The sequence below is a fragment of the Salmo trutta genome, chromosome 19 (genome assembly GCF_901001165.1).
Source record: "Salmo trutta chromosome 19, fSalTru1.1, whole genome shotgun sequence".
In the NCBI taxonomy this organism is placed as follows: Eukaryota; Metazoa; Chordata; class Actinopteri; order Salmoniformes; family Salmonidae; genus Salmo; species Salmo trutta.
The window spans coordinates 25942692-25956983 of record NC_042975.1 but is presented as its reverse complement, the minus strand read 5'-3'; the positions used below and the strand labels follow the sequence as shown (position 1 = coordinate 25956983).

General features: G+C 42.7%; 1 protein-coding gene across 3 annotated transcripts in view; it reads left to right on the top strand.

Moving 5' to 3' along the window:
• LOC115154230 (G protein-activated inward rectifier potassium channel 2-like) overlaps positions 1-14292 on the top strand; it is an 83306-nt gene that overhangs the window by 62697 nt on the left and 6317 nt on the right. For all 3 annotated transcript variants that reach the window (XM_029700241.1, XM_029700242.1, XM_029700243.1), the window contains one exon: positions 3961-4888. In XM_029700241.1, the coding sequence (XP_029556101.1) occupies positions 3985-4888 (904 nt within the window). In that variant the 5' untranslated portion in view covers positions 3961-3984. The remainder of the gene's footprint in view (positions 1-3960; positions 4889-14292) is intronic.

Sequence of the window (14292 nt, the reverse complement as noted above, 5' to 3'; positions counted from 1 at the left end):
AATCTAAATTGTGTCTGGGCTGGAATAATACATTATGGCCTTTCTCTTGCATTTCAAAGATGATGGTACAAAACAAATACAGAAAAAAAAACACGTTTTTTCTTTATATTATCTTTTACCAGATCTAATATGTTATATTCTCCTACATTCATTTCACATTTCCACAAACTTCAAAGTGTTTCCTTTCAAATGGTATCAAGAATATATATACATATCCTTGCTTCAGGTCCTGACCTACAGATAGTTAGATTTGGGTATGTAATTTTTGTGAAAATTGAAAAAAAGGGTCAGATCCTTTTAAGACACTTTATGTTGGTTTTTACTTTATTTTGTCAGTTACCTGTATCTTGTATTTACACTTCTATTATTGTCCCTTCTGTGGATGTTGCAGTAGCTACCTTTTAATATGCCTGTCTCGGGGAGTGTGCTTTATCCAGTGGGAGCAGGGATGTAAAGGGCAGATTTGGAATCTGGCTGTGCCATTACCCAGAGGACTGGAGAACAAACAGGTGTAAACACAATACCAGACAAGCTCTCAAAGAGCAAGGCTCCCTACCTCTCTCTTTCACAGAGTGAAGCATCACAAGTTCAGCACTTCAGAACGCACACATCCCTCATTCTGTCCCCCCTGGCCTTTTATCAAGTGCTAGTTGTACATGTCTCTACTGTTAGTGTTAGTTGAATGCTGAATTAAGTCTAGACATAAAATGCTATATTCAATATAAATGCATGCCAAGCTTTTTCTGACATAAGCAGTTTGACACACATGGAGATTTGAAAACCCAGGAGCAGTAAAGGTGAATTGCCCTGCTGAAGAAAACAGCATAGACCAGCATAGGCTGGTCCAGCATACAGTGCATTCAGAAAGTATTCAGACGCCTTGACGTTTTCCACATTTTGTTAAGTGACAGCCTTATTCTAAAATGTATTAAATTGTTTTTTTCCCTCATCAATCTACACACAATAACCCATAATGACAAAGCAGAAAGATAAAAAGCAGAAATATGACATTTACATAAGTATTCAGGCCCTTTAGTCAGTACTTTGTTGAAGCACCTTTGGCAGCCATTACAGCATAGAGTGTTCTTGGGTATGACGCTTCAAGCTTGGCACACCTGTATTTGGGGGGTTTTTCCCATTCTTCTCTGCAGATCCTCTCAAGCTCTGTCAGGTTGGATGGGGAGTGTTGCTGCACAGCTATTTGCAGGTCTCTCCAGAGATGTTCGATCGGATCGGGATGTTCGATCACTCAAGGACATTCAGAGACTTGTCCCAAAGCCACTCCTGTGTTGTCTTGGCTGTATGCTTAGAGTCATTGTCCTGTTGGTAAGTGAACCTTCGCTCCAGTCTGAGGTCTTGAGCGCTATGGAGCAGGTTTTCATCAAGGATCTCTCTGTACTTTGCTCCATTCATCTTTCCTTCGATCCTGACTAGTCTCCCAGTCCCTGCTGCTGAAAAACATCGCACAGCAGGATGCTGCCACCACCATGCTTCACCGAGTGATGGTGCCAGGTTTCCTCAAGTCGTGACACTTGGCCTTCAGGAATCTTGTTTCTCATGGTCTGAGAGTCCTTTAGGGGCCTTTTGGCAAACTACAAGCAAGCTGTCATGTGCCTTTTACTGAGGAGTGGCATCCGTCTGGCCACTCTACCATAAAAGCCTAATTGGTGGAGTGCTGCAGAGATGGTTGTCCTTCTGGAAGGTTCTCCCATCTCCACAGAAGAACTCTGGAGCTCTACAAGAGTAACCATCGGATTTTTGGTTACCTCCCACCTCCCCTGGTCTTGTTGGTTCCAAACGTTTTTCCATTTAAGAATGTGTTCTTGGGGACCTTCAATGCTGCAGAAATGTTTTGGTACCCTTCCCCAGATCTGTGCCTCGACACAATCCTGTCTCGGAGCTCTACGGACAATTCCTTCGACCTCATGGCTTGGTTTTTGCTCTGACATGCACTGTCAACTTTGGGACCTTATATAGACAGGTGTGTGCCTTTCCAAATCATGTCCAATCAATTGAATTTACCACAGGTGGACTCCAATCAAGTTGTAGAAACATCTCAAGGATGATCAATGAAAACAGGATGCATCTGAGCTCAATTTCGAGTCTCATAGCAAAGGGTCTGAATACTTATGTAAATAAGTTATTTCTGGTTTTTATTTGAAGTAAATTTGCTAAATTTGTGTTCCCTTTGTCATTATGGGGTATTGTGTGTAGATTGATGAGGAAATAAATGGATTTAATCCATTTTAGAATAAGGTTGTAACGTAACAAAATGTGTAAAAAGTCAAGATGTCTGAATACTTTCCGAATGCACTGTAGGTGCTAGTATGCTGGTGACCAGCCTTCGTTGTGTTTTTGCTGGTGCCTTCATTGTGTTTTCATATTTATTAAAGGTTTCTAAGCTGAAGTGTTTTGTTGACAATATAGACATATACTTGGCCAGTATACTAGACCAGCATGGACCGGCTTGGTCACCAGCATACCAGCATCAACAGCATGAGCTGGTAAGTGTTCAAAACACAGCGAAGGCTGGTCACCAGTGTCCAAAACACAGCGAAGGCTGTGCATCAGTGTCCAAAACACAGCGAAGGCTGTGCACCAGCAAAACCAGCTAGACCATGAAGGTTAGACCAGCTTGACCATGCTGGTCAGACCAGGTTGACCAGCATCAGACCAGCACTGACCAGCATACAGTAGACCAGCATAAAACCAGCATGGTCTAGCTTGAAATGTATGCTGGTCTATGCAGTTTTTTTCAGTAGTGTGGAGTGAAGTGACTGCCCTAGTATATGTCTTTATTGTAAACAAAACACTTGAGCTTAGAGACCTTCCATAAATATAGTACTTTGGATAGAAAAAAAAATCCTACTACAGCAGAATAAAGTAAGTGGAATTGCATAGATAAATCAAATCAAATTTTATTGGTCACATACACGTGTTTAGCAGATGTTATTGCGGGTGTAGAGAAATGCTTGTGGAAAAGCAACAAATATTGCAAACAATTCCATAATCTAGTAATCCCAATTTAACCTCTCACTACCACTCGAGACTAAATGAGGTGGAAGGGCAGAAACCCTCCTTGGATTCTTGACCCAGCCGACTAAGTGGAATGGAGTAGCTTTAATTACAACATAGTGAGCATTTATTTTCTTCTTAGAAGTTCTCTCAGAGACGGAATGGATTGTGACAGCTCTCTAATCTGATGGTATCTGGAAGCGCACTGAGTGAGGAGATGAGGTCATGGTTCAACTGGACGACCGTCCATCAGCCCTCAAAGGACCCCATGTGGAGATAGTTAGAGTGTTGGGCAGAAGCCTCACTATAACCTTACTCATCGCTCCTTTCAGCTCATGATGACCTAACCAGTACCACCTCCACGGTTCTATTTTTAGCTGGTGAAAAATTCCATATAACACTCCGCCAACCTCTTAAAATTTGAAGCACGACAGAAAATGTTGTAAATTGAAGAGGCTCTTCAAAAGTGCCTTGTCAGTATCCCCACCTACTGTTACGACTGTGTTCAAAGCATGGGAAATTGCTTTAGTAAATATCATGCAATTTGGAGAGTATAGAAAATAGCATTGGAGAACCAGTATATTAACCTTTTGACAGATTAACTTTCTTTACTTAAGGCACCTCATGATTGAAATCTGTCTAAGATTGTCAGTGCATTATGCAATAACAAATGAGTCAAATAGACATTCAATATATCTTGTCTTGCACTGTATGAAGACTAGGGAGTTAGTTTACAGATTTTCTAAGAGAAAAAGAATGTCTGTATTTTATAAGATAAATCAAACTGTAGCAAGATCCTACCATCTGTCTACAGCATTTGGAGTGAGACATTGTGGGATTTGGGATGAAATTACCATCTCAAAGTTTAAGGTGTTGCAGTACAGTAGTTGTGCCTCTGTCTTACCTGCCCTTTTCTTTTGTTGTCTTCTCTCTCTCTCCCTGTAGGCTTGACTCCTTCTAGAAGCCCCAATGGAGCAGGATGTGGAAAGTCCGGCAGTCACCACCCGAAAGCCCAAGCTACCCAAGCAGGCTCGCGAGGACCTGCCCAAGCAGCTGGTAGACCAGGTGCGGGCAAAGAGGAAGATCCAGAGGTACGTCCGTAAGGACGGCAAATGTAATGTCCACCATGGCAACGTCCAGGAGACCTATCGGTACCTAACGGATATCTTCACCACACTGGTGGACCTCAAGTGGAGGTTCAACCTCTTCATCTTTGTCTTGGTGTACACAGTGACGTGGCTCTTATTTGGCTTCGCATGGTGGCTCATCGCCTATGTCCGTGGCGACCTGGAACACATAGGGGACAACCAGTGGACTCCCTGTGTCAATAATCTCAACGGTTTTGTCTCAGCCTTTCTCTTCTCCATAGAGACAGAGACAACCATAGGGTACGGCTATAGGGTTATAACAGACCAATGCCCAGAGGGGATCCTTCTGCTGTTGATTCAGTCGGTGCTGGGGTCCATAGTTAATGCCTTCATGGTGGGCTGCATGTTTGTCAAGATCTCGCAGCCCAAGAAGCGGGCAGAAACATTAGTGTTCTCCACCAGCGCTGTCATCTCCGTAAGGGATGGCCGGCTGTGTCTGATGTTCAGGGTAGGGGACCTTCGGAACTCGCACATCGTGGAGGCCTCAATCAGGGCCAAGCTGATCAAGTCCAAGCAGACCAAGGAAGGGGAGTTCATACCCCTCAACCAGACAGACATGAATGTGGGTTATGACACGGGGGATGACAGGCTCTTCCTGGTGTCCCCGCTCATCATCTGCCATGAAATCAATCAGAACAGCCCCTTCTGGGAGATCTCCCAGGCCGACCTTGACAAAGAGGACCTGGAGATTGTGGTCATTCTGGAGGGCATGGTGGAGGCTACAGGTAAGCAGCATCAAACATATAAATTACAGGTTTAATTCATCAACTTTTCCTTCTCTTTGTTTCCTAATCACAGATTCCACTGAAATTCAAACTGTCAAACTGAAACTCTAAACTGAAATGTTGCTCCAGTTTAATAATACATATTTAATTTGTGTGTGGGTGTTATATTAACTCTGACAATTATAGTAATTATAGCAATTTCATACAGTAGCAAAGTCCATATGCTCATCATCCCGTTACATGTTACCTCTGATTTGCATTAGCAGTTAATGGTTTATTCAGAAGTGAACAAGGATGTTTCATCTCTTATCATTATAATGCATTCATATGTGCTTGTCTCCTCTCCTTGTCTTTTTTTACCTTGTTTTCCACTGAGGTTTGAGAGGGAGTCATTGAAAGGCATGAGGGAAAACAGACGAGGCGATATAATTCAATGAATCTAGATTCAGCCCTTGTGTGCACCATGGTGTTGCCCCACAGCCTTTTGTTAGGTTACGGGCTGCACAATAGGCTTATTGTGGGGGAGATGCAAATAAGATCAGATTTCATTACCAATAGGAAAAGGCAGGTGCATCCCTGGTTGTGTAACCACATGGACCATTGAAAACACTGTCTGCAGACACTTTTGCCTGATTACACAAGCAGTAAAGAGGCCATAGTCTTCAGTGTGGAATAAAAGTGAGGCACAGTGCAGCCAGGTGTGCACACCGGTTACAGATAACACACATGTATTACCTTTAGCACTGATATGAAAACACACACACTATTTGACACAAGCTTACTCACGGTATCCATTGTGAGGTGAATAAGACCTGTATGTTTTTTTTGTGCTTCAAATTGCTGGTTAGTTTGTTGGTTAGTCTAGCTTTACTGCATTCGATTTGGCTTGACCTCAGTGCATCTCCATGTGTTACTGAAATCAAATGCACTGCCCTATCCAGAATTCCAGACTAATTACTTCCAGTCCAAATACCAGATTTATTGTGCATCTTGCTAGCAGACAATACCCCAAAAATATTTGAAGGTTATGTTTACCAGTCTCCTTGAATCTCACTCAGACAAAACAAAACCTTCCGAGACAACTTGGAAGCAAGACATGGTTGTCAGAATAAAATAATAAACACAAACAGGCATTTCCATAAATTAAAACACTGTTTCAAAGAAGTTTCAGCGAGGATTTTCTAAGGCTCTTTTTGGAGGTGGCAGAAAAGCAGCTAAGTGACTTAGTGGGGTGAGAAGCAGGTCTCCACACCTGGTTCACACCGGAACCTAACAAGGCAGCCCTAAAGAAGGTGAGACATGACCGAATTTGGCAGCTCGTCAGAAGCTGTGCACACACGTTACAAAATACAGGACCTTGTTAAAAAATGCTGCCAACAAAATGCCAACACTAAGGACATTTCAGGATGATTTCTGGAACAATACTTCTGTATATGGCATCCTTGAAACTGGTTCTATACGGACCTAAGAGTTCAATAAATGCAGGGTGTTGGCGTGTGAATGAGCTTGTATGATTTGCACAAAGACAATTTAAATGAAAAGTATGGTTTGTTTGTTGCATAGTGTTATATGTTTCATCGCACAGGGTGCAGTGAGAGTTTGTCTGGCCTTGAGCTGTAATGTAAGAAATCATTACACTGTAGTTTCTGGGCTGATACTGATATTTTAGAAATAACAGACAGAAAATCCTATGAAAATGGGAGCTCGAATGCATCCACTCATAACATGCCCATTAAAGGTTGGGTCAAAGAGTGAACTAGAAATGATCCTGCTATGAAACTGCTCTGAGCGATATCTGTCTCCCGCTTCTTGACTCATCCTGTAACTCTCTGGCTCTGTTCTGGAGGGCAGGCCAAACATATCAATCTCTTTCCTCCGTCTTTCCATTTCCTCCTTTTTTCTCTTTGTGGACGATATCAGCTGATACATGTAAATGAGCTCAAATGAGAGAAGCCTGCTGTTTTGAAAGGAGAAGCCTCTTCGCCTATTGCTCTGTTCTTTTTCAGTTGTCATTTTCTATTTGATTCAGCCAATATTGGTTTGAAGCATGTCAGCACTTTGATGATGTAGTGAAATAATATTTGATATATAGACTATATTATATACAGTGCCTTCGGAAAATATTCTTCTTCCAGATTTTTCTACGTTATTGCCTTATTCTTAAATGGATTTAAAAAAAACACTTTCCTCAGCAATCTACACACAATATTCCATAATGACAAAGCGAAAACAGGTTTTTAGACATTTTTGCAAATTTATTAAAGACAAAAAACAGAAATACCTTATTTACATAAGTATTCAGACCATTTGCTATGAGACTCGAAATTGAGCTCAGGTGCATCCTGTTTCCTACAACTTGATTGGAGTCCACCTGTGGTCAATTCAATTGATTGGACATGATTTGGAAAGGCACATACCTGTCTAAATAAGGTCACACAGTTGACAGTGCATGTCAGAGCAAAAACCAAGCCATGAGGTCGAAGGAATTGTCCGTAGAGCTCCGAGACAGGATTGTGTCGAGGCACAGATCTGGGGAAGGCTACCAAAAAATCTTCCTAGAGCTGGCCGCCCGGCCAAACTGAGCAATCGGGGGAGAAGGGCCTTGGTCAGGGAGGTGACCAAGAAACCGCTGGTCACTCTGACAGAGCTCCAGATTCCCTCTGTGGAGATGGGAGAACCTTCCAGAAGGACAACCATCTCTGCAGCACTCCACCAATTAAGCCTTTATGGTAGAGTGGACAGACGGAGGACACTCCTCAGTAAAAGGCACATGACAGCCCGCTTGGAGTTTGCCAATAGGCACCTAAAGGACTCTCAGACCATGAGAAATAAGATTCTCTGGTCTGATGAAACCAAGATTAAACTCTTGGCCTGAATTCCAAGTGTGACGTCTGGAGGAACCCTGGCACCATCCCTATGGTGAAGGATGGTGGTGGCAGCATCGTGCTGTAGAGATATTTTTCAGCAGCAGGGACTGGGAGACTAGTCACGATCGAGGCAAAAATCAACGGAGCAAATTACAGAGAGATCCTTGATGAAAACCGACTCCAGAGCGCTCAGGACCTCAGACTGGGGCGAAGGTTCACCTTCCAACAAGACAACGACCCTAAGCACACAGCCAAGATAACACAGGAGTGGCTTCGGGACAAGTCTCTGAATATACTTGAATGGTCCAGCCAGAGCCCGGACTTAAACCCGATCGAACATTTCTGCAGAGACCTTTAGAATACCTCTGCAGCACCGCTCCCCATCCAACCTGACAGAGCTTGAGAGGATCTGCAGAGAATAATGGGAAAAACTCCCCAAATACAGGCGTGCCAAGTTTGTAGTGTCATACGCAAGAATACTTAAGACTGTAATTGCTGTAATTGTAAATTTGATATTTCCGTTTTTTATTTTTAATAAATTGGCAAAAATGTCTTAAAACCAGTTTTTGCTTTGTCATTATGGGGTATTGTGTGTAGATTGATAAGGGGAAAAAACGATTTAATCAATTTTATAATAGGACTGTAACCTAACAAAATGTGGAAAAGTTAAAGCGGTCTGAATACTTTCTGAAGGCACTGTTTAACTAACATTAGACCCGTGATAAGACTATGCCATTAATATGATCAAAGTCTATTAAAACTGAATATCTGACTCCATTAAGAGGATTCATAGAGACTATAGTTGAGTTACAGGAATTGGCTATCAAGAAAGTTTTGAGAATTGTCTGTCAAAGGAAAATAAACTAAACAAAAATATAAATGCAACATGCAACAATTTCAAAGATTTTACTGAGACACAGTTCATTTAAGGAAATCAGTCAATTGAAATAAATAAATTAGGCACTAATCTACGGATTTCACGACTGGGAATACAGATATCCATCTGTTGGTCACAGATACCTTTAAAAAAAGGTAGTGGCATGGATCAGAAAACCAGTCAGTATCTGGGGTGACCACCATTTGCCTCATGCAGAGCGACACATCTCCTTCGCATAGAGTTAATCAGGCTGTTGATTGTAGCCTGTGGAATGTTGTCCCACTCCTCTTCAATGGCTGTGCGAAGCTGGATATTGGCGGAACTGGAACACACTGTCGTACACGTTGGATCCAGAGCATCCCAAACTTGCTCAATGGGTGACCTGTCTGGTGAGTATGCAGGCCATGGAAGAACTGGGACATTTTCAGCTTCCAGGAATTTTGTACAGATCCTTGCGACATGGGGCCGAGCATTATCATGCTGAAACATGAGGTGATGGCGGTGGATGAATGGCACAACAATGGGCCTCAGGATATCATCATGGTATCTCTGTGCATTCAAATTGCCATCCATAAAATCCAATTGTGTTTGTTGTCCGTAGCTTATGCCTACCCATACCATAACCCCACCGCCACCATGGGGCTCTGTTCACAGCGTTGACATCAGCAAACCGCTCACCCACAAGACACCACACACACAGTGTGCCATCTGTCCGGTACAGTTGAAATCGGGATTCATCCGTGAAGAGCACACTTCTCTAGCGTCAGTGGCCATCGAAGGTGAGCATTTTCCCACTGAAGTCGGTTAAGACACAGAACTGCAGTCAGGTCAAGACCCTGGCGAGGACGACGAGGAGACGGTTTATGCACGTGGTCTGCGGTTGTGAGGCCAAATTCTATAAAATGACGTTTCTGACAGTTTAAGCAGATATTCTTCAGTTGTGCAAACCCAGAGTTTCATCAGCTGTCCGGGTGGCTGGTCTCAGACGATCCTGCAGGTAAAGAAATCAGATGTGGAGGTCCTGAGCTGCTGTGGTTACACATGGTCTGCGTTTGTGAGGCTGGTTGGACATACTGCCAAATTCTCTAAAACAATGTTAGAAGCAGCTTATGGTAGAGAAATTAACATTCAATTGTCTGGCAACAGCTCTGGTGGACATTCTTGCAGTCAGCATTCCAATTGCAAGCTCCCTCAGAACTTGAGACATCTGTGGTATTGTGTTGTGTGACTAAACTGCACATTTTAGAGTGGTCTTTTATTGTCCCCAGCACAAGGTGCACCTGTGTAATGATCATGTTGTTTAATCCGTTTCTTGATATGCCACACCTGTCAGGTGAATGGATTATCTTGGCAAAGGAGAAATGCTCAGTAACAGGAATGTAAACGAATTGGTGCAAAAAATGTGCATACAGTGTTGAGATTCACTCTGAACGAATACAAGTTACCACAGAGATCATACGTCCATATAGATAGCATCAGAGTTCTCCTCAGGGGACAAGTTTCAGATAAATTCCAAACATGGATACAATAGAATCACTAACACACATTTCAATAGTCAGTCCGCTGGATGCTGTAAGAGAGAGAGGGGCATTTTGGCCTCTTGAAGGGCTGACAGGCCCTTAAGGTTTTTTCCCTTGTTTTTCTGGGACATTTGCCCTGCAGACTCAGAGGTGACAGAGAGCACATAAGTTAGGGTCGAGCCTACAATGATAAAAGACCAATACAATACTAATGTAATTGTGTGGGTTGTAAAATGTGAATGATCTTCTCTCTGAATAAAAAAAAAAGTTTTACAATTCATATTTTACGCCTCTCTCATGCCTGTGGGCATTTACAACAAAAGGTTTCTCAGGAGATGATGAGAGGGGGGATCGTTGGAAGCAATGGAAATTGCTTGATCATTCTAATCTCCCAATGGTCTTTATCAGCTGTTAATAAATAAATGTACCCTCTTACTTGAGGACCCACAGTGTTGAGGAGTTGACTGATTGGATCTGGTGTTATCATTTAGATCCCAATATACTGCTGTTCATTGTTTCTTAACTGTTTAAAATGTCCAAGAGAGGAAGGCTTTGCTGGCTGGCTGACTTTGGAGGGGCAGTAAGCAGGCCCTAACACATCCCAGCTGATTTTGTTCTCTTATTTTTGGTACCTAGCATACCACATCTCTGGCATACCACTAGGGTAAAGACAAAGATATATAGATCAAATAAAGTGAGATTTGGTGTCAGAATGAACCAGTCTGATTTTTTAAGCTTTGTGCATTTCAGTGAAAAGATATACGTAGCTGCAGCACAGGCCGTGTTTCAGAAGTCTGATGGTAATCACTGACAGGAGCCAGTGATCACACTGTTTGATGAAGTGGCAGTTAAGCACATTTTGACTGGGTTTAATTAACATAAATCTGTTACAGTCTATGTTTCTCTGAGAGATTACCACAGCAACCAACATTGACTGTATGATCTATATTCATTCATAACATAATGATAGATTATAGCAGTGAAACATACAATGGAAGCAACCAAATCAATTGGCTATTGGTCCTCAGAGTAGCGGCATATTGAAGTAGCTGTGAACATTTATTCTTTCGTTACTCTCCTTCTCAGCAAACATGGAAAGCACATGTACCACCACAAGCACTGCGTTATAGCAATATCAGACAGATTATTCTGATAGGTTGGTTGATGTTTCTGGTTTGATTTTGTTGTACTCATAGTACATATGTTAAAGAAAGTTAGAATGAGATTATGTGTCTTCAGTGTCTCAGCAGCCATTCGGTCAAACAGTCACATTACTCTTCGGTCAGTGGATGGAGTGATGAGGTTGAAAGTGTAGAGATGCAATAAAGAAGCAGGTTTCTGGTTTGCTGCATTTGGCCCTTTCCACTTCGCTTAAATCAATACCAGTGGTAACTATCCCAGATTCACTATACCTCGGGTACCATTATCAACAGAGGTAATACTTTAGAGCAGGGCTCTGCATCACTTCTACCATATCTGTATCAAAGAACAGTGAATATTTCGGTTAGACATGGAAAAAGAGCTGCAGACAAGGATAATTCCCCATCTTGTTGTTGGAACATGAAGAAAAGTCCCCCCTCCTCCCTCCTTCTGCTTCTATCTCCCTCTCTAAGCGACGGTGATGGTTTGTAAGGTTGCCATGGCAACTGCAGTTACTGTGTGCATGTGTGTGTGTGCATGTGTGTCTGTGTGCGTGTGTGTGGGTGTGTGTGTAAGACAGACAGAGACAGAGAGTGTAAAGCTTGACTCTCTGTGAGCATACGAAGTGAGCAAGCAGGAAAGCCCACTGTGGTTATGTAAGCTCTATTATCTAAACAGCAGGCCACACCAGCCAATAGCTATCTGATTATTATTAGCTATTATGTTCCACCAATTCTGCTTGTGGGTAGTTGCTTTACTTTAGGCGAGAACTCTGTTCTTACAGAGGGAGATTTATTGTACGTAGGCGCACATGCTCTATTTTGATTGTTTTTAATATGGCCAGTACTTTAATATGGTGTTGCCATGTGGTACATGCTTGTCTCAAATTCTGTCATTTATACAGTCAGATCTGTAATTATTGGCACCCTTGAGAAGAGTTGAGCAAAAAAGACTGCATAAAGTAAATAATACAAACACTGCTATATTGTATACAAAAAAGGGGAAATTATATTATTTTATACTAGCAACTGTTCAGAGAAATATATTTTGTTTAACAAGTAATTAAAAAGATAGTGGTCAAAATGATTGGCACCCCTGTTTTCACCCCTGTGATCAATTAACAATTTATTTGTGGATTTTGATTAGTGCTTGGGGTTATTGTCTTGCTGGAAGATTCCCTTGCGGCCAAGTGTCAGCTTCCTGGCAGAGGCAACTGGGTTTTTGGCTAAAATGTCCTGGTACTGGGTAAAGTTCATGATGCCGTTGACTCTAACAAGGGCCCCAGGACCAGTGGAAGCAAAATAGCCCATAAGATCATATTTACAGTAGGTATGAGGTACTTTTCTGCATATGCTTCTGTTTTTCAACGCTAAATCACCTAGGTGTCGGGGGCAGAGGGCAGAGGGGGGCACACTTTGTTTCATTGGATAATGACTGTTTGCGAGGGGCCAGGCTGCATGTGTAATTGTCCTGTTTGTAGTCTCTGATTAGCACCATTGTGAGTAATGTATATGAGGAGCCGGAGATGGAGAGAGGGAGATGCCAACTGAGTGGTTGATGGCAGACTACAGTGCATATAATCAAACCCCAACATTGTCAGAAAAGGAGAGAGGAATGGAGGGAGGAGGACGGAAGGGGTTTTAGGTGTTGACTGACTGCCATTACTACTCTCTGGTATCACAGACCCAACATGCAACTAGTTTACTGTGTGTGTCCCTTTGCCCCAACACCTTGGTGGTTTGAGTGGATAGGGCGGCAGTTTTTCTCATCTCTACATGTTAAACTAACTACAGGGGTCAGGTAGAGAACAGTCATTGTTTTGGGAAAGTTGAAAGTAGCTGATATTGTCTACATGCAGGTCAGATTTACCTAAATAGACAGGTGCAACCACAGATTATATTTGAAACCATCAATTCACTCCCTTCCCCCTAATTTGAAGGTTCTACTAGACTTCTAGAACATTGTGAGGCCAGACTCAATGTTGAATTATTTCTCCAGTGTGTTATTGTGGTAGTGGCAGTGGCCTGTATAGCATGCTCATCTGATGTCATTGCAGATGGATAGTGGGAGCGGTGCCTTGTCATTCAGCCCAGGGCATGTACAGACCGGAGCAGCAGTGGCGTGAAGGAGAATGTTTCGGGTGACAGGGGAGGGGTCGCAAGGTTGTGGAGGGCATGATGAGAAACAGGAACAGCTTGTGGCCATTTTCACAGCTGACCTGTTCTGTGTTATGAGGGCTGTGAATGTACAGTATGCAACACAAACACATACACACATGTAGCCACAGCAGGATGAGGAGACTGTGTGGTCATAGGCTATGTGTCCGCCAGACATTTATGTTCCAGGTTTGTCTTACTCACGTGCAGACGCACGCACACACACCCACACACACATAGAACAGCTCATGGTGTTTCTGGGAATAATTCTCTCCATATGGAATTAGGCCAACTAGTTATGCGATGCAATGAACTTGACTCAGTGTTAGGAATGAGGAAGAAGAGTTTGCTCCTCAGATGTGAGTCAGGACTTTAGAAGGGGGATTTCTCTTTCTACTCTCTCCCTCTGCATCACCAATGTCTTTATTAACTGTCATTGCCACAGTCCAACTGGGAGTTAGTGTTCAGTCAGGATAGGGTTTGAAGATAACCCCATTGCCAGGCCTATCCATACTAAACATCAGTAGTAAGTTGGGTGGCTTTCCAGTTATAAAAGTCCTCCCTGTCTTACAGACAGACCCTTCTCCCTCTCACTGCCACCTTGCACTGACTTACAGTCATTTATTGGGAGATGTAAAGTGACTGCAGTCTGCTCCTGTTTGATAACAGATGCAGTCTGCTCCTGATTGATATCAGATGCAGTCTGCTCCTGATTGATAACAGATGCAGTCTGCTCCTGTTTGATAACAGATGCAGTCTGCTCCTGATTGATATCAGATGCAGTCTGCTCCTGATTGATAACAGATGCAGTCTGCTCCTGATTGATAACAGATGCAGTCTGCTC